The sequence below is a fragment of the Platichthys flesus genome, chromosome 3 (genome assembly GCF_949316205.1).
Source record: "Platichthys flesus chromosome 3, fPlaFle2.1, whole genome shotgun sequence".
NCBI lineage: Eukaryota > Metazoa > Chordata > Actinopteri > Pleuronectiformes > Pleuronectidae > Platichthys > Platichthys flesus.
In genome coordinates, this window is record NC_084947.1 from 17,118,351 (window position 1) to 17,141,693 (window position 23,343).

The 23,343-nt window shown below is 42.0% G+C and overlaps 1 protein-coding gene across 10 annotated transcripts; it reads right to left on the reverse strand.

Moving 5' to 3' along the window:
- Positions 1–450: 450 nt before the first annotated feature.
- LOC133948498 (AP2-associated protein kinase 1-like) lies at positions 451–21,591 on the reverse strand. Of its 10 annotated transcripts, XM_062382353.1 has the most exons (21): positions 20,582–21,591; positions 17,112–17,230; positions 16,416–16,524; positions 15,735–15,877; positions 15,477–15,598; positions 15,319–15,400; positions 15,060–15,192; positions 14,818–14,921; positions 14,277–14,356; positions 14,029–14,189; positions 13,175–13,359; positions 12,658–12,882; positions 11,930–12,117; positions 11,426–11,619; positions 11,267–11,335; positions 9,191–9,292; positions 8,844–8,945; positions 7,737–7,904; positions 7,310–7,399; positions 6,678–6,777; positions 2,911–3,019 (listed from the first exon to the last, which is right to left on the reverse strand). In XM_062382353.1, the coding sequence occupies exons 1-20, from the start codon at positions 20,739–20,741 to the stop codon at positions 6,683–6,685; spliced, it is 2,631 nt and encodes an 876-aa protein (XP_062238337.1). In that variant the 5' UTR covers positions 20,742–21,591; the 3' UTR covers positions 2,911–3,019; positions 6,678–6,682. The 10 variants fall into 10 exon arrangements, with proteins under 10 accessions (XP_062238273.1, XP_062238299.1, XP_062238307.1 ...); XM_062382289.1 differs by lacking the exon at positions 6,678–6,777 and having other exon boundaries at positions 451–3,019; positions 20,582–21,589; XM_062382359.1 differs by lacking the exon at positions 7,737–7,904.
- Between the last annotated feature and the right edge of the window lie 1,752 nt (positions 21,592–23,343).

The window sequence follows — 23,343 nt, forward strand, 5'->3', positions numbered from 1 at the left end:
TGTTGCTTATCACCTGCATCAATATTTATTATTATTCAGGCAAATGAATTGGCTTTTTGAGGGCTTTAACATGCTCAAATTCTTACCAAAATACGCAGAAAATTAGAAAGTGGTGAAAATTAACATATTCTGGAGGAATTTTCAATTGGTGTGGCAAAATGGCTCAACAGTGCCCCCGAGACCCCCGGAACATGTTCACATTGACCGATATTCACAAAAATAGATACACATGTATCGATTGATCAGGCGAGCAAAACAATCTCTTATGGAGAGGGAGGAAGGATGAGAGATTAGGACTACCTCAGGATTTAATTAATTTGCCTGAAAAATTATAATAATCCTTACAATTTCAGTACCTGTCAGTGCTCGGGCTCTAATTATTATCAATTGCTCATTTACATACACAAATTTATGCGGTCTGTGATAATAAATAACTGCAAGAGCTGCACATTTTCGATTTACATTCATTTAATATTTTGTTTACATGATTTTCAAAGGCAGGCTGTGCAGCATGAACAAGTGTTTTGAGTGCTTTTCATTTTGTCCAACAGTGTCATCAGCATTTGAATCCTCCAAAGATTTGCAACACAGGTCAAAATACACTTTACAGCAGTGTTACAGTCAAAAATCATTCTTAGCGAACACTGACCCTGTGTCAGTTACCATGTGCAACCTTCATGTATATGAGATGGGTGAGACAAGTGAACATTAAAAAAAAAGAAGAAGATTGTACACTTCAAAAGGAAAGAAAACATGATTTTACATTCCAACAGGAGAACACAAGTAATTCAACTTTGGGTTGAGACAGGACTGACCCCCTTTCTAAAAAGTGCCTTGGTGGGAAACAAAAAGAGTTCCATGATTTTACAAGACAGTAAAAAATATTTTTTAAATGGCGATGAAACGAATTCAAAAGGAATGTCATTGGTCACCATTCATGAATTCACGTATAAGACACAACTGTTACGAACCCTGACTGGAACTGCAAAGCATTAAGGGCTGTAGATATTTGTGAGACTGCGGGAAAGCATTGTTTTCTCTTCAGTTATTTGTATGTTTTTAAACAGTGATGTCTATGGTAGAGAAGCCTTTCAGAGTTGACTTTAAACCTTGGTGCATATAAATACTGCAGACGGCGAAAGGAGGTTGTACACTATTGTACACAACTGTACAACCTCCTGCATTGGAGCTGAATGCAAGTGCAATTAAAATGAGGTGAATGCAGCCATTTTTCAGGAGGGCAGAGAAGGCAAAATGTGAATCATGATGTTTGACGTGGAGGGACGTTCTGTGCGAGTGTAACACCTCGGAGAAATAGAGATAAGTGAATCTTCTACATTTAGGTAACATAAAACTATGAGAGTGAATGATCTAACATTTATATAAAGTTTGTACATTACATGGAGCTAACGCTGATATTTCAGTTCCATTAGATGGGACAGGACAGTGACCACAAACATAATATGCAACAAAACACACAAACAATTTTGATTGAGGGAAAAATGTATCATTATCAATCTCTCAAGCATAAAATCATAGTTTCGAACACTATCGACTGTGAGGCCGCGGTTGTACGACCATTTACAAATGTCATGCTTGATATGAATGTAGATACATTTCTCATAGTAGTGTTCAGAGAAATAGTCGCTCGGCTTTGTCTTTATCGCTCAGGCTTCTGTGAAGGTATGACCCTGTAATTCAAGCCAAATCTTTTCCTTTCTGAGAAACAGCTGCGACAGAGGAATGAGGCGTTATCACGTCATCGCTTCACAGCAAAGCTCAAATACAATCGAGGACAAGCTCCCTCACTACTGTTGTGTTTTAAGTGCCGACACATAAAGTAAATGAGGTAGGCAAGAAAACAATCAGATGCTTGACCACCATATTATCTTTTTTATCAATATACGTACCAAAAAGATTAAGAGCAAATCAAAAAGGAAAAGGATGTGATAGGAAAAAATAAATCAAAAGTGACAAGGAGTCTGTTAAGGATGTCAGTCTTCTTATTTGACGCAGTATTCGTGATGACCTTTGCACCAGGTAAGAGCCAGATGAGAGTGACATCCATGCAGGCCCGCAGTCCAGCTGCAGTGCTGGCAGCAGCATGCATAACGCCTGGTACAGTTTGCATAAGTGCTGATACCCACTGCCCTGACCTCAGAGTGTGTTCAGGGCTTTTCCTGGGGGGCTTTGAGGTGAAAGGGTGCAGAGACGAAGGGGTCTACAGCACTCACTTCTGATGTCCATGAGTGAAGTGGTCCAACGGGGACTGATGCCACAGCTGCCTGCCTGTTCACGTTGGACACTACTCTGTGAGCCGCTACCAGCTGCTGGGGCACGGGTCCCTCAAAGTGTCGGGAGTATTTGGCCAGAGCTTGAGGGCGGAATGGTTGAGGAGCGACTTGTCCCAACGCGTCTTGATCAGGGGTTACAGCGTGAACTCCAGCAACGTGAGGGTGCGACGCCTTGGGTTGAGCTCCTGCAGCCTCCTTTCTTTTTCCGAAGGGAGCCTGAGAGAACACGTCGAGCTGCTGCTGAGCGTCCATGGGGCCGCGTGAGAACGGAGCATTGGCGAACACATCGGCCAAGTCGTCTTGCGCAATCCGAAAGGGGGCTTTAGAGAAGACATCTGCAGGAACACCTGTCGCCTGTGATGGCTCGGCTACGTGCTGGGAATGATTCTCAGCAAAGGTGCTCGGAGTAGGTTCATCGAAGGTAGCGGATGGTTGTTGTGTTGGGTCTATGTTGGAGTGTGCTGATGAGTGGAGTTCTAACTGAGGCCCCTGCTCGTCCTCATCCTCAGAGTCAAGCAGCAGAGGTCTGGAGCCGCTGAGGTCATGAGCAGCTAAATGACTCTCATCAGCTCCTCCATCCTGCTGATCTTCTGATTGGACTTCTTTCTCCTCGTCTTCCTCACTGGAGTGCACACAGTCCTCGTTTGTTTGAGTATCTCCTTCTGGAGCTTCAGTCTCTTGTCCTTCCTCAAGCACGGTATAGTCGTTGCCCTCTTCTTGCGGATCTGTAAAAGACAGCAGAAGCAGAGAAAACATGTCAGAAGTGAACACAAATGTCAACATTCAGACATTTTTTGTTAAATAACAAAAGAACATATCAGGCCATTAAATCTCATCATCTATCAAATCTGAAAAAAGCCTGATCGATGACAACAACCCTACAGTGAGCAACCGGCAGAAGACTCCAACAATACAAAGACATTCTAGTCTAAACAGGTCACAGGAGACAGACAGGACTACCAGCGCTACTACTACAACATCAAATAACCTTGTTTCCACAAATAAGTTTCACTACAGCGATTCAGTATCCTCAACTTTCCAAAGACAGTGTGTAGTGTAAGGAGAGGGGGGGGCAGTTCGATTTTTTTAGTCAGGATTGATTGTGTCAAGGTAAAGGAGCTCAGAGGGACTCAGTAGGTCTGTGGAAACAAGGACAGAGAGCCCTCAAGGCACAGTAGAAGCAGTTAGTGGGACAGACAGGTTTGCATGGATGAGCAGAGACAGGTCAGTCTTACCTCAGCAGCGTTGACTGTTAACTGGCAGCTCTTGGGAAGATGTTAGTTGCAGCCATTAAAGGAAAACACCACTTTTCTTTCAGTGTTTTAGGTAATTTCCCTCATCATACAAGTTTTTAAACTGTCCACAGCTTGTTTCCAAAAGGTTCTACTTTTCCACTTTGAGATAAGTGTTGATCCAAGTGAAAAACATGTCATCTGTCAGAGCTGACTACCACGCACAGTAAGCAGTGAAACAGCATTGATCATCAAGAGCTATCAATCCCTTACAATACAACTCACAGACTACAGCCCGTACATCTGTGGTACTACTTAACAAGCAGCAAACACAATTTAAAGCCTCTTTTGGTCTAGAATCCGAACAGTAGTGAACAGGTATGTGATTTTAAAATACATCTGTCCATGTCCATGAAGCAAACAACAACTAAGATATTAGACAATTAAGAAAAAAATGTATGGTGCACACACAAAACACTGATTTAATACTCGGAAGAAAACACATTACTAGATACCATAATGCTAGAGTATCTCAGTCTAATTTGGTTCCGAGAAGGAAAGTCTGTTTAATAAAATCACAACTGTCTCAACTGGTCCCTAATATGATCTTTAGTGTAAAATCAAATGATTTGACCCAAAGACACTGAATTTTCATTCACATTAATGAGTTTTATTCAGAGCCTCTCATTTTGAACCTTAATTCATAAAAATAGAAGTGTACACTCGATAATGATGCTGCTTTGACATGTGGACATCTGTAGCCATTTCAAGTCAGAGTTACCAATATGCCTGTCACCACGTCAACCCCACTAGCACAGTTAAGTACATTAGTTTCACACAGCAACACAAGTAAAACTCTACGGCCAAGGCAAGAAGTCTACAGGATACAGCACTGTAGTGTCTGATAAGAACATGAAGCATGTTGTAGGATTGCATAGATCAGCAACACAGATGCAAATGACTTAACTGAACCAATAAAGATGGAGGGAAATAAAAACAAATAAAGGATTTCTATTTACCCATGTCAGTTCTTACAGTAATGTTGATGTGTGTACATTTACAAGTTCATACAGGCATGAGAAGGTGGAGAAAACTATTCATGTCCCGCACATACACCAGTGATTGCAAAGGGGTTTTCTGTTTGTATGTACACGTATAAGGTGATATGGACCTTATACAGAGACTTGCACCTATACAATGAACTTCCTTTGGCGAGAGAAATCCATTTACTATATGTTAAGGATGCAATGCAAGGTCAGCTGTGATCACATGAGATGCAATATTGTGTATGCAGCTGTGTCTGATGATCATCGGCTAAATGAAGGTGCAACAGAGATATCAGGAAGTCAACTCCGTCATCAGCTCTGTCTTAGATCAAATCTATCTCAGTAATATACGGTAACTAACCCCAGTCAGGTAAGTCATAAGCACTTTGTGTCATGTATCCATGACAAGATCTAAAGCAAAAGCACGAGCTGAATGTTTGTGAATGAGGAGAAAAGACCTAGGACACGGGGTCCACATATTTGCACTAATAAATACAAACTCTTTTTAAATCTATATATCGTTATATATTTTACATATTTTAATAATGGTACTGGTTCATACCTTTAATCTAAAGCACTATGAATAAAAGTCACATTTATTCATACCATGACAAAAGAGATGCCTTTAAATATTACACGACTACAAAACAATCTACTTTTACCATTTTTGACATGAGCAAAATAAAAAATAAAAGATTTTATGTACACGTAAAGGACTTTTCTTAATATCGCCTCTTGCAGAAAACAATGTCACATTCGCAGCGTGACCTAAAAGTACATGATAAGAAAGGACTGGCTACATAAGATAGAGGGGATGTCAATAAGAGATGGGTAGTTAGCACAGTACAGACACAAAATAAATCTCTATAAACAGTGGTGTGCTGCTAAAAATCTGCTCATCTTCACTGATCCTGAGAGCGAAGCAACACCAATCTAAAATATTAATCAAATCTTTCTGTTAGCTTTGGCATAGAATCATTTCATTCCCTTTTATTTATCTGCTGTAATCATCTTAACAACAGGTCAAAGATATAATGAGGAGTTCATGACCCGGGCCATTAAAAGATGCAATTTTTAACACATTTCATGAATGGTATCACTATATGTTGCTGACAGTGAAAGCACTCCGCCGTTGTGACCGAGCTAGGTTGATCAGCCTTGTTAACACTGACTTCTTCATTCTCAGGATTTCAAGACATTAAGATATATTTTTTGGAGAAATTATACCGTTTAGTATTCGGAAAGAGGTCAGAATACACAGCTCTGCTTAGGAAGCTTAATACATGCACTAAATTAGCTTAGATACATAGCTGTTAAACCCCTGGTTACTGATCAATACAAGGAAAAAGTAGCAGAGATTTTGCTTGATAAGATGGTGCAGGTTCTAATTGCTCATGTCCAAACAACAATATTTGAAAAAGGCAGCCTCCTTCTCCTTTCACAACAGTGTCAGAAATCTGAAGAGACGGCCCTAAGTTGACATTTCCTTCTCCATAACTGGTTCAATCAGTGCAAAGAGCTCCTAGCCGTCACACAGGGTGCAGCCTTGTTTGGTTCAAAGCTTTCAAAGGAAAGTGCATCCAATGATCCAGGTGGTCTATTTCCACTCCTCACTCTTTAGACAGACCCCGACACAAATGCGCATGCCTGCAGGTGGCTTGTTTAAATAAAGCTTTGACCCTGAACAAGTAAAGTGAGCACAACGCAGCTGTGATCAAGCATTTTTACATGTGTGACGAGGACAATGATCACCAAGGCTGTGCTGGGATATTAATGCATGTATGAGTAAAGCATGAGGAAGATCATGGTGTAGCCAGAACAGAGGCAGATGATATGCTTAGGAAATTATGAAAAGATTTTGTTTAACTAGCGTGGAAATGTCAACAGCAGGCAGAGATATATGAAACCAGCTTATCAGGCAGCTAGAGATGGAGTTGAGGCCAAGGAGGCAAGTTAAGAGAACGGTTCCACTGAACTGATCTATGGTGGCTCCGTTTCCCTTCATAAGGTGCTACATTAAGTGCCTCTGCTCCCCCCATTTTTATCCCCTGATCCTCCCCTGTCCCTTTGTTAGGATTGCACACTGCCCCTTCAACCTCTCCCACCCCCTCTAGAGGTCGATGAGCTGATCCACCAGCAGAAGGGAGCGGGCCAAGTTGGGGATGCTGGACTCTGAACTGCCACTGTTGCTGCGCGAGTGACCACCTGAAACATGCCAGAAACAGAGAGAGAAAGAGAGATGGACATGGAAGAGTCGAGGGAGATCGTGAAAGACAAGCAAAAGAATGAGTGATATTAACAGAGGTTGTATGGAGAAATTAAGCAAGGAGTTGAGGAGGATGAGGGTGGAGGGGATGGCAGAGCAGAGAGATGCATGAACGGGGGCAGAAAGAGAAAGAGAGGCAGAGAGTGAGCTGGGGTTATTTTAAACAGCTGCATCATTACAGGGGGGAGTCATTCTAACACGAGGAGACTTTCAAGATGAACTACAAAGAGCCAAAAACCTGCAGGGCAGAGAAGCACCAGCACTACAGCATCAGAAACAACGGAGAGAGGGGGGATAATGTTAGAGCTTGATGGGCTATGAAACTTTAATGTGACAAGCACACCCATACAAGTCTTCTAACATCTGCAGTGATAGGAACGAGCTACTGTGACTGAATTAGGGGCTTAGTCATCCATATTTTTGGGCTTCAGGAGGAGTCAGTGCTCATCTCAGGGACTTTCTTAACCTTACCTTGATTTGAGTTTTTGGAGATGAGCACGGGAATAGGGTCAAACTCGTCGTCATTGCCCTTCTCCCCACACGACATGAGGAAAGCAGAGTCTGCGGTGAAGGAAGAGGAGGTGAGGGAATGATGGAGGGGAAAGGACGTTAACTCAGCCAAGGAAAAAAGCAAAAAAGAAAGGAAGATGCGAGTAGATTAAAAATAGATGAAGCCAGGCAGTCTCAGTATTTAAAAGCCATGCACTTACAGTGGCTTTTGCCCAAGGGTCAGTTGAAGCTGGTATATAATGTGTCTAATTCAATTTCTGTATTTCTGTTTGAGTTTTCTCTGTTTGAACAGGCCCCCTGTGTTCTGGTAATGATCAGTGGTCTGCACTGGTTTTATGGGCTAAGATCCCCAGCAGACATGTGTGTGTGTGTGGGGGGGGGGTCTTACCAGGAGCTGAATGAGCAGGTGGCCGCTCCTCCAGACAAGATCCAGAGCTGGAGCCAGAAGGAGCAGAGGAGCAGGAGGTGGTGAGAGCAGAAACAGACTGGTGTCCGTGAGGAGGAGAGTGAGATAACAGATCACAACCCAGCAGAGATTCCTCCCCAGTGAGAGAGTCTGAGACAGCACGACAGGACGAAGCAAAGCCAGAGGGACAGGGGGGCAGAGTTAAGATATAATTGTTAGCTGACAGAGCAGAGACCTAGTAAGATAGTTCACAGCTTTATTGCCGAAAGCATATCAGTGTTTGCATCTGATGAAAGTAAAATCCCACAGAAAGTGTGTTTGAAAGTCAGGGGAAGTAGCTACACGTCAAAAAAGTACATCATTGTAGTATTTGTGACTGTGAGCAGGTTTAAACATCCTCACAATGTTGTGAATGAATAGACTGTAGCTGCTTTCAGACAGGCATTGAAGTCTGGATGTTCCTGAACCTTTCCTGCCAACCCCCTAGTATATTACCCAGAAAATATCAGAGTGATCCCATGTGAGACAGTGGACGAGTGGGTGCGTCGATGTTAATGTTTGACAGATGTGAAACGGGAAATATAACCCCCCAAAAAATACTAAAATCTCAGGATGAAAAAGAGGTGGCATTAAAAGTCACCGACGAAGATGTGCTTTCCCAAGTGGAATTTATGCATCATGTCCTACCCGGTGCATGCTCTACCTAGCCGTTACCCCTCGCCTGAATGTTCACGACCCTTTCCTCTTGTTGTGAAATCGTGTGACCCAGACAATCTTCTGCAGCATTCTTCATATATGAAGCACAAACTCTAGAAAATATCAGGCAACAAAGTTTGCTGCCATTCTGAAAGAGCCACAGCCCCAAAATAATTTGACGTTGCAGTTTGTTTTTTTACAGGATAACGCAACATATCAATGGTCACTGCCAAAGATAAATGAGTGTCAAAATAAATGGATCACAGTTGTCAATCCTCGATAAAAACAAGACAACATCAACAGGTGGCAAAGGGTAGAGGACAACAATTCTTTGGTGAAAATGCTGCCAAGAATTGTGTAAAGGTTTAGTACTCTGAGGTCCAGGATGCTAACCTGGAACCGTGGCAGTGATGAGCTCTGGTTGGATTGAATGGTGTTGAACCTGGGGGGCTTCCAAACCAGGAATCAGTGAATCCACACACACCTCTGCCATTGCTGCATTGAGACATCATGTAGGGAAAAACGGTAATACAAACAAAATATTAGTAATAGTGAAGCAAAGTAGATTCACTTAGTAAGGAAAAAGCTGGAGAGGTTATTCTTTACTTCTTCCCCCGGTGAGTTTTTTTGGTCTTCATGATCATGAGAGTGAAGGAGGGGAAGGAAGGGAAGAAGACACATGCAGAGCAGATGGGGAATTTTAGAGCAAGGCAGGGGACAAGAACAGAGCTACCAGGTACCATTGGTGGAGCTCTCTGCAGTGCTATTGAATGGGTCAGCTGGGGTGAACAGGTCAGGGAGCAGCAGCGTTTCAGGGGACTTGAGTCCCTCAATCAGCTTCTCTGTGAGTGAGCCAGAGAGAGACGATGGAGAAAGGGAAGCGACAGATGGCCGGGGAGAGAGAAAGCAACATGAGGATTTTGCAGATAAATAAAAAAAGAAGAGCAGAAACGAAAATCATGACAATGTGGAGAAAAATACAGTTTGACAAAATCAATGAGAACAGTTAGAGTTTAGTAGAGTTTGAAATGTAGCAAATATCACGTTAGTCGCAAGACAAAAACATATTCAGGAAAGCAAGAAAATATAACAGGATGATTAATGCACGAAGATCATCATGTCTTCATTTCAAGGTAACCCTGCAATCAGGCTGCTTGCAGGATTGATCAAGCCATAATATTATGATAAAGTAATTGCATGATGCGTTAGTTTACTTGGATTCTGCCCATCACAGATATACTACGAAGTTAGTTAGTAGAGGGAAATCCTATCTAGGAACAAAACGCTATCTTTTTTTTAACTGTATCAAACCAAACAAATGCTGAAAAAACACATTTTTACACACGCTTACATTACAAACTTCAACAGCACATAATTAATCATACAAACAAGCCACACACTGCATTAATGCACTCGGCTCTGTCCACATGCTAATCGTCTCAACCCATTTAGAACTGGTGCATACAAACAAGCACAACTCTTTGTTAATTGGTTTTTCCCTATGTGCAAAATCTTTGTCAAAGACTTGAATTTAGTTCATTACTTTACTGATTTGAGCATGTGCTTTTTTCATTGCAGCTAATACTTACAGGAAACTGCTATGGGGGAAAATGGAGTGGGGGTCTTAGACAAGGAATGTGTTGACTCAGAAAACAGCACAGCAGATGTGACCTTTAGCCCCCTTCACTATAGGAGAGAGGCCAAGACTGATGAAAAGCTTTTTATAAAATAAAATGTCACAAAGCTTATACTCTGTATCGCCCTAAAAATGTTCAGTATCAGATGGAATCTCATGTTTTTCTAAATAATTCAACTGTCTTCTCTTTTTCAATGCTGCTTTGCTTTTGTGTTAAGTGATGGATATCCTTGTCCGCATCCTTATTTAAAGAGAGTCCAAGAGACAGCTTAGGCTAGGTAGAGAAGATTAACCACACCCTGGTTACGTAAGAGCCTAAACATCTTCATCCTGTCAGTGCAACTACACAAACAAGGTTACACTGATTCACGCCCAACCAGAAAGAGCTAAACTGAAGAGAAACTAAAAGGCTTTGTGATAATCTCAACAAGATAGCGTGCTTAACTTTCTCTTGTTCTAAGTGGCCATGGTAAGCAGGCTCCTCCAGCAGTAAGGCAATCCAATTAACAAAGGAGAATTTGTCCTTAGCGTTGCCGGGCAACAGCAAAAGCAGAGATCTGCAAATGAGATGCGATCTAGCTGTAGCCACCGTCTCTATTCAGGGAAACTGACAAGGAGCCACTGTAAGGCTGCTTGCTATGTCAACAAGATAGGACACAGTGTACAAATCCCAACCACAAAACTAGCACTCATAAAGTAACCCCTGGGAAGTGAGATAACCAGGCATATACCTCAGATTAAATAAAGTGACTCAGTAGTTCTAGGAATATATTTGTTCGACGGAGAATCTAAGGTATGGCTTGTATTGCGTGTTGTGCTGTGCCAGGAAAATTACCTGTGGGGTCAGATAGTGAAAGGTTATTAAAAGGATCCGGGACAATCAACAACGCTGAGCCTGCACTCATGATGCCTTCAGATCTTTCAGCTTAACATTGCACAGTGAATAATGATTGAGAAAGAACAAATAAGGCAAAGTGAGAGAAACAAAAGAGGAGAGTGGTTTTGAGTTTGGAAAAGCTTATTTTACATTCTGAAGACAGCCTCACAAAAAAAGAGGACATAACTGAATGTTTAGAGAAATCTCCACTTGATGATTGATATGTAAAACCAACTGAAGCCTCCTGGGACATTTATTACGTAAACAATGAAGCAGCATAAGAGGAATTGAACAAAGTCTTACCTGGAAAAGCAGTGAGCTCTGGAATATGATTTTCACTGGAGGCTGTAATCTTCTCCCCCAGTGCAGCCGCTGTGCACAAACAAAAAAAAGAATTTTCAGGTTACACGATTACTTAAAAATGAGGCATGGGTACATATGCAGTGAATAAGTCAAACTCACTCTCAGCTGGCTTTGCAAAGTCTTTGTTGAGCAGCTCCTCTGCCGTTAGCTTCGAGAAGTTATCATCCCCAAAGGGGTTCCAGCTGGGCAGAGCGCTGGGTGCAGCGAGGGCCGATGGGACGTCACCTTCACCTGGATGATACACACTCTGCTGGGACGAGCAGGGGGAGCCAGAAGGAGTAGTGCTGGCTGATCTGCAAAGGACAGAGGTGTAAACATAAACAAGGGCAAGAATGCACAGTGACATTTGATGGAAAGTCTGTGGCCTCTGACCTACAGATGTATGCAAATAAGAGTGAATGAACAGAGTTGTTTAAAGACTGAATGGAGTTATTTAAAGACTGAATTGAGTGATTCTTCTTGAGCTGGATTCTCTGAATGGTCATTTATTCTCCTCTGGAGCTCTGTCATATGAATGGACTTTCTATTGGCCCACTGAGCTCTCTCGCGGCCATGAAAGGACAGTTCATCCGCAGATCACTGAAGGGAGTTAATTCTGCTCACTTGGACTTGTTGAGGCTGGCCTCAGCTGCGGCCGCCTGAAGTAGCTGAGTGGACTTGCTAACTGGAACCCCAAACACGGCACTGTGGGTGACATCACTCAGGATGCGTCTGTGGCCACTCTTGGGGGCCATCTTTGGCGACGACGGGGGCGTCAAAGAGCCAACTCTGATGTTCCCTCTGCCAGCCATCTGTAATGACAAGATAAGAGTGAGAATTGGAAATCAGGGATAACAAACTGACACTAAAGGATAGAATATCTGGAAGAAACAAACAAATCACAGTCCTAGACATAAAAAGCAGCAAGATGATCTGGAAAAGAAAATCTTAAGATTTCTTTATGGAGACCAACAAAACCATAACTTACAGAAAACAGGTATGGAAAAGGTAAGAAACTCTCCCCTACACATAGATTGGACAGAAACAGATTCACCTTATGATATGAGTTACATGAAAGTACAGTAGGAGCAGGAGGGTTATGATAGAAGCAGTGCAAAGTTAAATCATTTGGTTAAATTATGATTTTATAGTATCTATGAAGCAAACACATTTACATTTTTTCTAATAAAGACATTTAAACAAGCATTTCTAGCTACACAGCAGCAACACCCCCAAACTGCAATTCTGCCAGGAGAGAAGTTAAATCTGGATGTGATTCGTAAGAGACGAGCTAAAGATCAGCCCCAACCCAAAGAGCAGCAGAGGCAGCGGGAGTCGGATGTTACCACAACCTCTTGGTCAGTTGGAGGACCAGTCACTGCAGACTCAGGGATGGGTGTGAGATGTGGAGCGGCTGTTTCATGGACTACATGCTGCAGCTGCTGCTGGTATGGCAGTTGCAGAGTAAGAACTGGATGAACAGGTTTAGCTTTGGACTGCAGCAGGGTAGATGCCTGAGACGCTATTTGTGGTTGTTGTTTCTGCTGTTGGTGATGGAGGCTCGGAACCAGTTGATGCTACATAGGAATACCACAGAGCCAATCATGAGGAAGGCTCAGTTTGAAAGTTTGGTCCGGTTTAAATACATTTTTATCATGTCATTTTTGCAATGATTGCTCATTGACTAAACTTTTTCTGTAAAGTTGAAATACCTGGAACCACAGTGTCAGGTGGAGCAGTACCTTCCCTTTTGTAAATGATCACTTACTTGATTACAATTACAATCAATTTGAAATATTTTGCAAACCAAGCTTAAACACACAAAGCAGCTACACAGTACCTCCATTATTGTTTTGTAAGGAAGCCTACCTGTTGGTTACTCTGTAGACTTAAGAAGGCTTGCTGCTGCTTCGCAAGGAGCTGGTGATGCTGTGGTGTAACCTGTGGCTGCATGTTGGTGGTCTGAGCCGTCAGTGGTGAAGCCTGTGGGGCAGTGGACTGTGGAGCAAGTTGTAGAGCTGCTGCAACTGGAGATGGGACACTGATACCAACACCTGAAAGAGGAAACACTTGAAAATTATACATTATATATGTATTTATTACATCTTTTAAGTAACAAACTCCTTTCTGATTTCATGAAAGATCTGCACAAATAACAGTCGCACTAATTACATTGTGCTGGTTCAGCATTTCCAAAAATTGAATAGGTTTTTTATAGCTGGTAATAATTTATTGAAATGATTCTTTAAGCCTTCTCCCCACTTTCATCTGAAGACAAATAGCATTTTAAATTAAGTAATATCTTTATTTTACATTGTTAAACAGAGCTTTACCAAAAACTACTTTTTGTTTCAATACATTTTATATTTTTTATCACAAACACTACCTGGAAGTCAACTCAGCAAATGGGTGACTTTGAACTGCCGAGTATGACAGCATGTGTGGTAATGACTGTGACATCATACCATCATCTTTTCCTTCTGTAAGTGGGTCACAGATGAACAAAGGACCCATGAAATCAATTAAAAGCCTTTTAAGAATGAGCTCATTGCACCTGTGGGAACACAGGTCATATTCTTGAGCAGTTCATTCAGTCCAATAAAACAAGTCCTGAATTTTCTGTAGAGATTATTATAACCAGAATATCTGTCACTGTAATGACAGGCTTCCTTTATTAATGGTCTTAACACTGACATATGGATGTATTTAAGAGCTACCTGTACCTATGGCCTGGGGCCCTCCAGCAGCCACGTTGGGCCTCTTGCGTGGGGTGAGAGCAGGCTGGATGGGAAGAATGCCTATAGGCTGGGGCTGAGCCTGACCAGCCTTGGGCCTTTGTCGAGGTGCAATTGAGGTTTCTGTGGTTGGAATGGGATCCGAAAGCCTGGTGGAAGGAACAACGAGACACGATGAGAAAAGGTGAAGTACCTTATAATGATAAAACTCAAATGTTTGCTTAAATGCAACTCACCTGGCTTTGGTTTGACTCTTTTTGGCCACTGCTTCACTGGCTCTGATTGGCTCAGGAAGTTTTGCAGGAATGGGCAAATTCTACAACAGTAAGATGATTTACAATTTATCAAACACAAGAGTTTATAATTACTAAATCAGTGAGGTGTTAGGAGAATATGTTTCACTTATTACTACACTCTAGTCTGGATTTGCATCCATGACAACACAATAATTTCCCACTTTAATAATAGTCAAGAGTGATTACATAAACCTGGTTGATTTAGGACGTGTGTCCATAATGTCTATTTGTCTGCCAGAAGAGTTTTGGTAAGGCGCAGGTCAGTTCTTCAAACTAGTAAGTTTTGTTTCTATGACATGTCACCACTGCCGTAGTATGATATACCAGCATTTGCAACTATTTATTTAATTACTATTTATCGCGTCATCGCTTCATCTGGCAGCTGTAGCCTAACAACTACAACCATTGTAGATAACTCACTTGTATATATTTAACATCAACCCTACCGTAAATTATCATCTCAGATTCCTGCCAGACTTACATGCACATTTGGGACTGGACACTCGCGTCTAGCCAGTTTAAAGGCAAAGTAGGAAACTTGGTAGATGTCTGGTCTCTTATCTGGGTCAGGTTCCAGCATGTATCCTGAGGAGTCAACGAACATGCCATGTTTACTTAGCGTCAGATACAGGAAAATTCCCAGATAAAGGTAACTGCCCCAATACTGGACACTCGTGCAGTAAATAGGAAAGTGATTATAATGTGGTGAACATGGATACTCACGAATGAGACAATGCATGTCCTGGGAGTAGCGGGAGATGTCTGGAATTGTGAAGCTGCCATCACAGATAGCTACTTGACTCTCCCCAAAAGGAAGTGTGAAGTAGCACAGTTTATAGAGTAGACAACCCATGGCCTATACAGAAGAGAATATCAATGTTACTGTGTGCAGCTTAATGCACATGTCATCATGACAGTAAATTAATGTGTTCGTTTTTTGATCATAATGTAGCGTAGTGGTAATGAACAAAATCGGTCTCACCCAAATGTCGGCCTTTGTTGTGATGACTTTTCCACCGTAGAGGTTGACCATCTCTGGAGCGCGGTACGACAGGGTGGTGTACCTGGTTTAGAGACAATACCAGTGAGTTTCTGGACTCTGGTTAGAGAAGCAAATAAAAGCTATAAAGAGAAACTCACTTTTTGATTTCCTCGTCCACGACTGGCACTCCCTCCGTCTGAGGATTTTGGAAGCGGTTGGTGGCGCTTCCAAAGTCACAGAGCACATAATGTCCCCGGTCGTGCAGAAGAATATTTTCCACCTGCATTGGAAAACATGAGACTTTTTAGAACCGGGAGTACATGATGTTAACAACAATGTCAAAATGTGTTACTTAGCATTATGCACTCACTGTCTTAGCAGTAATATGTGCATCTTTGGAAATGGATTATACTTGCCTTGAGATCTCGATGGATGATGGGACTTTTGCACTGGTGGAGACGAGTGACTGCCTCACATGTGTCACAAAAGATCTGTAACACCTCAGGTTCAGTGAAGCCTGTCTGTAAACGCTGATTCATTAGGTTGACCACCTGCCCACCTATGCAGAAAAAATAGGTCAACTACAGGACTAATAAAGGTCAGAGAACAGCATGTAAATGATGTTCTTATCTGATCATTTACTGCTAATTTATGAATAAATTATTTTTTATTTAACTTGAAGACTTGAATCTATAAATCGGTTATTTCCTGTTGAAGGTTTAAACAAGGACTAAAATAATTAATCAACTTTCCAGATCAACAATAAACACAAAAGGTTACATAAATCGATTTATCTATTTCTACTTTTCACATGGCACTAATGAAAAAAGGTCTCAAATAATTTCACCAAATTTCATTTGAATTTCTCTGTCAACTTTCTTTTTAGAGGCTTAAACAGCTACAGTAATGTTAATGTTTCAACTTTCTATTAATAACACCACTCAGTTATGTATTGACTGACACAGAGGTTGTATAGACCACATTAGTTATCTGTTGAAGGCTTGCTTTTAAACAGGACAGGAGGCTGTGAGAGGCTGAGGGTATAATGGGGCTTTGAAATCAACATCGACAGAACCATGGGGGTTGGCCAACTTTACCTCGACAGAAGTCCATTAAGATTAGGACTTCCCACACATCGCCAGCTCCAACTGCCGTTATGCTGGAGTCCAGGAAACCAACGATGTTTTTGTTGCCCACAAGGTCCTTCTGTGTAAACAAACACAGAAAGAGCAACAGTGACAAATAATGTATTAACGGTTTTCATGGATTTTACACTCTTTAACATTTGGTTTGGTATACAAAATACATCCATTTTCGTAATTCAGTCAATTTTGAACTCTAGAGAGTCTGATTCTGAGCCAAAGGTCTAGAAGAAATGATGATAACCATCCAGAAACAGCCGTACCACCCAGGGTGTGGCTGCAGGAAGTGGTTGGTTTATCTTCCAGTGATGACTACCGGATTAGCTAAAGGGAGTAAACGTTTTCAAAAGAATTCAATGTGTGTTTCAAGAGCATTATAACGATCCATCGCTTAAGCTCCTGGGTCAAAGAATATTTTCAGAAGTAGTACTTCAAGTAAAACCAACTTAAAGCATTCAGAGTTAGTCATGTTCAGACCAATCGGTTTTTCTCTGTATGTGGTAAGTTTGACTTAAACAATATTTTCCTGCTGCTGTTAAATCCATCCATTATGACCCAATAGTGCACAGGAACAGAATCTGCTCTTAATAGACCCCCCTTCTTGTGTATGTTTTGCTGCGCTCAGCAGTCTGTTAATGGACTCCTACTCACCATAATCTGTATCTCAAGCTTGCAGACCTGCAGATCATCTTCATCGTTGACGTACATCCTTTTTAGCGCACATCGTATGCCTTGATGAGTCCGCACCAAAAAGACTATAGCAAAACCTCCTGCAAATGATGAGAGATAGAACGAAGGAGAAAATTATAATAAATACGTACATTTAAAAAAAGTCTTTCTATAATCTATAATTACTATCTCAACATATCCTGTTAAATTGCCATTAATGGTTACATTATTGTGAAGTGCTTATGTACAGTGCAAGGTTGAGTGATGAACTGGTAAGAGGAGCGTAGAACCGCACCATGTGAGTCAGCAGTCATGCTGAGGAGGAAGATGGAAGAAATAGACTAAACTGACACAGGATGCAGGAAGTGAGAGAATTAATCATCCCACCTTTGGTCACAGAGAGACTGACACGTAAGAAAAAACATGTTTGCATCCATAGCAACAGAAACCACCAGAGTAAAAAGCAGATATGCATGATTCCTTATTTTTGTAAATTAGCATAAAAGCTCTAAATTGGAAAAGATCGATTTTGACTGCGCTGAAAGGTAGATGGATTATGCCAAGTCTTTATCTTCAGTGACTTGAAGATAGAATCAAGTCCCAGCTTATATTTGGCTCTAAATTTTACATCAACAGCAGTAAGCAGTTTCACTGTAAAGGTTTTTACTGGAATGTGTTGTTCCTGCAGCTCTTTTTCCCCCTCACAGCTTGTGTTAATTCCGCACACAGGGCTGACTCATCCAGCTGGCATCACTAAGCCAAGGACAGTTCCATGTGACTGGTCTGATTGACATTTGATGAGGCCTTGCTTGAGCTACACAACTGTGAGCTGTATTATAGAAGAAAGTAATGAAGCACAAAAAGAAGGGAGTCAGCAACATTAAATCATTTCAACAGGCTGGTTGAAAAAGTCTAATAAAGGCATAAAAAGCTCAAACTACTTAGAAATGATGTGTGATGCAGTGCTCTGGACCGTCAGGGTGGAGCTGGGTCACCATGGATGACAAAACATCACAATCTCACTGATGTCATAAGCTATAAATTCAATGGAGAGAAATTTCACGATGAAGGGCAAAATCTGAAACACAGTGTTTGATTAACAGAGAGCACTGGCAGAGCTCTGCCTGATTTAGTTATATTGAGACACAGAGGATCTCAGGATGCTTTCGGGCGCAATCGGACATGCATTTGTGATCGGATCTCTCAGGCTGAACGTTTATACCGGCTCTGTGTGTGTGTGTGTGTGTGTGTGTGTGTGTGTGTGTGTGTGTGTGTGTGTGTGTTTGGGTGTGCGTGTGTGTGTGTGTGTGTGTGTGTGTGTGTGTGTGTGTAGTCAGTCGCAGTACAGACAGTTGAAGCCCTGTTGTGTCGCACAGTCTAATCTGAGTTGCCTGTGAGGAATGAGCAGGATTAGCAGCCTACTTAAGCAACGTTTAGCAGTGGTCTACAATCTCAGTAGACAGTGCAACCAAACGACTGTTAGTGCAGCTACAAATAGCCACTGCCCCTTGACATAACTGACTGACTGTTAGGATTATACCACTCTAGCTTATGCATAGACGCTCAAGTAAATGGACACAAAAACACAGCTTTAGGCAGTGCTTTGAAAAGGGCAGTGAATAGCCATAGTGTTCACTTGCAATTTCTCATTAGCGTAATGGACTTTACATAGATGCAAGGCTTTGAACTCTACAAAACACATGTCCTCTTGATTACTATGCTATTTACAAACATGCTCTCTGTAAGGTTACATGACACTGCAGTGACAGGGAGAAATACGAGCGTCACAGATCTGCTAAAGAGAAAATTAGCACGGACGATCCAGGTAAAGCATTTGCTTAGAAAACTGAATGGTATTGGTTTACTAATGAGGGGATGAATTACTGAAGACCCATGTTTATCGTCTAAAATGCAGGAGGGGGGGAGGGGTCACATTCTCTGTTACAATATAACATATTACACGTCTCCGAAACAGGGCTAATGTTACCAGCAGTAACTCTATATGGACAAAAGAAACTACATCATGGTGACAGTAAAGTTTGAAATAGCTGTGTCCAGGAATATCCAGAAAAGAACCGGTTGAGAAGAAATCCCAGACATCTGCCTTAAACCCAAATGTTAAAAAAAGACTACAAAAATGACCATGCATGCACCTTTAGGCCTTAAACTAGAAAAGCCAGGGTAATGTGTCCCTACGACTGCTTTTGTCTGTACGTTGTGAAACGTTCGACAATGACAACAAAGGGAGTAGACAGAAGGGGACATTTCTAAATGGAACAGCAAGCTAACAGAGAGTTACGGTGCAGACTTAACCAAAACCATCTCAATAAATAGGTCTGGTGTCACTGAGGGAGTCACACAGCAAGCAGCAGGTCCACTGCTGAAGCCAGAGATTATAATCTGCAGAAAACTAGTCCATGTAGTGTTTAGTAATATTATAATCTTGTTGAAGTCCTTTATTTTTACTATCTTAGCCAGATCATGTTTGTGAGGCCAAAGGATAACCAATCGATACTCGAGTAAATATCTGCCATGAGGCCAAGGTTTTGCCAGAGAGCTGATAAAATGACAATATCTCCAAATTAACCAATTGCACTTGAAGTTTCCAGTGAAATCTCGGTGCAGGGGTCAGATGTCAGAACCCATTCATATAGCCACGTTATGGTGCAAAGCAGATGGTGGCCATCTATAGTACTGACGAATTCATCAGTCTTCTTTCATCTATTTTTTAGTAACAGGCGATCTTCGCTAACGAAGCATGGCAGACTCTCATATGTAAAAAGATGACAAAGGAGAAACTTGTACCACTATCACAACGCCCGATCAACTGTGTTCTGGTAAATGCTTCCTTCAAAGTGAGCATGATTTTCCAACAAAACCTTCAAGTCAATGACTAACCACTGTTTGAACTTGGACAAGTTCAGGTTACCAATATGTGAGGAGGTCGTTAATACTAATATCTGTCCCCACCTTGAAGCAAACAACAAATAGTTCACCCTTGCTTCTGGAATCTGCATTTGTGTTTTGTCACTCCCTCTGTAAATACCAGGACAGATGACTCAGCTGGGCTTTGGTCCTTAACAATAAAGGAGAAAATGCGGTTACACCATTTCCCCCCGAGCAAATTAAAGAAGACAATCACCACACACCCTCTGCCAGAATTTGAATGTTCAATCTTGTAACTGTTCTTGTTCATTGCTCAGTAGATCACGAAGTAAACTCAACCTGACCCTGAACCAATGAGCAAGGCCACTGCCTTTTCACAACATGCATTAAAGGAGATTGTGTATCATCACACTGGGACTGTAGCAGGGCCATAGTCCGACAGTCCTCTCATTCAACTCATGTTGACCGTCCATCCTTACATGTGTGGTGAGATCCATACGTTGGATCTGGGTAAAAGTGTTCGTGTAGGTGTGTAAATCCAGACATCATAAAGTCACAGTGTTCACCTTCTGCGACAATCTCCTCCACGGTCACTTGATACCGTCCGATGGTGAAGACGCGTCCGATGAAGCTGCCACCGCCGCCGGAACCAGCGCCTCCTCCGCCGGCTCCGGAACCAGGCCCGGTGCTCACCAACTCCCGACGAGAGTCAAAAAATTTCTTCATGTCTCCAAGATATTATCCTCAGCTCGATCAGTCCAAAAGTAGATCAGTGTCCTCCCAACAAAGCCTCGGCGTGGATGTGCCGGGTGCCTGCTAGCCACGGTGCTGGCGTTAACGCGTTAGCAGTTTCTCAATGATTGAATGAACGCCGCTAGCTAGCTTCAAGCTAAACTCAAGCTAACTAGCTGGATCTCAAAATACCCCAAACACTGCGGTCCGACGCTCGGCGCCTAACTCATGTTGTGAGCAGCAGAGTCAGGTGTAACTGAGGAAATGTTAAAATACAGTTTACGTTTATGCGGAAGTCAATTCCTTTCCACTGTGAACGCGAGCTCAGAGCTGGCCGGCTAAATTAGCCAGAATGAGCAAGAAACCCCCCCCCACTTGTAAGCTGTTAGCTCACTGAGCCAGCTAGCCGGGCAGCTAGATGCGGTGACAGCTGTCAGTCGATGGGGTGGCAGTCAGGGAGGTCCTCGGTGTCCAGTGCAGCTTATTACACATCTCCACCGTCTAACATCCGCCTGAAAAGCTTCTTAGTTCACCGCCTGCTCCACTCGTTAGTCACAGTTACAGTGACAGAGCTCCGCTGCCTTTATGCCCCCTGCTCGGCTAACTTAATGATGGAGCTAACGTGGCTACAAACACAGCGGGTGCCAGAAGGAAGAGTCATCTTGTGCTCCTCTCTAGGGACTCCATTCTGCCGGACTTCTCGAGGTGTGATTGGCCAGATAAGCGGCGACTTCCTGTCAATCTCCTGCGCTCATGATGCTCAGGTCCCCACGGTGAAACCCTGGTGAAAACCCGACAGGCCCCCGACCTCTGAGGAGTCAAACCTCCAGCAGCCTGTTCTCTAAAGCCCCTCCTGCTGGTAACACAGGTCCAACCATCTGTGGTATATGCTGCAGAGGATAGTGTCTTCTTTCGCAAACTCTCTCTCTACAGATCATATAACATTTTGTCTGATATAGAGGAACCAACACGACATTCTGCTGCTGATGTATAGGTGTATCACAAACAAATACTCCCTGCCTGTCTGGATGAAAAATAATAAACTATGACACATTAAATTTTCTTGACACTGTATAATAATATATATTTATTGTGTCTCTGCAGTAAGCAGGGGCGGCTCCTGGTACAGGCGACATAGGCGGTTGTCTAGGGCGCAAAATGCCGGGGCGGCGGCTACAAGTTTGTGTAGGTCAGTCACCTGTGAAGACCAGCATCATTAACCCCTGACCAGCGCGGAGAAATGATGATGATGATAAAAAAAAAGTAATATAACATTATATAAAAACAATTAAATGAAATTAAATGAAAAAAAAATGATGGGAAAAAAAACTGCGCGCACATCCTGCGCAGAAGCCCATTGCGCACATCCTGTGCGGAATTGCTCGCAGGTTTTTCTTTTTTTTTAATTGAACATTTTTCAGTTTTATATCTTTAATTAATTTAAATTTACAAAGTGTACAATATTTTGTAATTAATAATAATATCCTGCCAATTTAAGAGTACTTTATATTGCCAACTTGAAGATTGGGAGGAGCACTTTACCAACTAGGCCACACAGCCTATCGATTGCTGCATTGAACTAAGCACTATAAGAAGATGGACAAATGACCGCGTGTGTTGTCTCATTCTATGTCCTGAGGCTGCCCCCTGCTGGCTGCTGGGTTCCTCTGCTGCTTCTGCTTGGTTTGTGCAGCTTGTGATTAACTAAAGTTGTCCATAAAAGAAAATCTTTAATATCCTTCAAGGGCAATTTGATGTACAACCAGCAATCAGTGCACAACAAAAATAAACAAATATATACAATGTAAATAAAACACAATATAAAAACCCTATAGACTAAGTAGCACGGGAAAATTTGCTTTTAATAAATTAATTGATAAGTCGACAAACAGAAAATTACCTATTTTATCAATCAACTATTTAGATATTCTCGAAACATTTCATTCTACTTTTAATTTCCTGTTGTGTTGCTAATAAATATTAATGTTGGTGACATTTCCTTGATAAATGGGTGGAGGTTTTATTACCTCTGCTAAGGAGGTTATGTTTTCATCTCTGATTTGTCAGTCAACAGGTTTATGTGATAAACTACTGGACCAATGACCACTCAACCTGGTAGAAGGAAGCTGCATGGATCAGAGATGAACCTATACAGCTCTGTTGAGCTTTACTGAGTGCCAGTCTAGTGAATGAATCTGGAATCTTCTCTAAAAAAATAATCCCCCCCCCCCCCCCATAGGGTTTGTAGAGTGAAGATGAACATTTGCTGATGTCACCACCTGTGACTCTGTGGACAGGCAAGCCAGCATCTAAAACATCCTCCTGGATGGCTCCCTGTGTGAACAGTCAGGCGGTGGCTCGCACAAAATTTGCGCTTCCGCCTCAGGTGTGTCCCTGACGTTCATGCTGCGGTGATAGACTGCAGATAGAGTCAAAGATGAATCAAAAAAATATTAAATTATCAGGTGCACAATTCCGAAACACCGCAAAGTAGAGGTAAGAATCAACCCGATTCTGGACATCATTAATGTTAATTTGTGTCATGATATGCTATCAGTACAGGAGTCTTTTTATATTTTTTACTATATATTTTTAC

What these genes read in the sequence shown, in the direction of transcription:
- LOC133948498 (XM_062382289.1), bottom strand. Translation starts at nt 20,741, where the DNA reads ATGAAGAAATTTTTTGACTCTCGTCGGGAGTTGGTGAGCACCGGGCCT. An exon ending in AGCTTGAGATACAGATTATG is followed by an intron (nt 16,525 to 17,111) that starts GTGAGTAGGAGT and finishes TTGTTTACACAG; the next exon opens with AAGGACCTTGTGGGCAACAA. An exon ending in GGACATGCATTGTCTCATTC is followed by an intron (nt 14,922 to 15,059) that starts GTGAGTATCCAT and finishes TTGACTCCTCAG; the next exon opens with GATACATGCTGGAACCTGAC.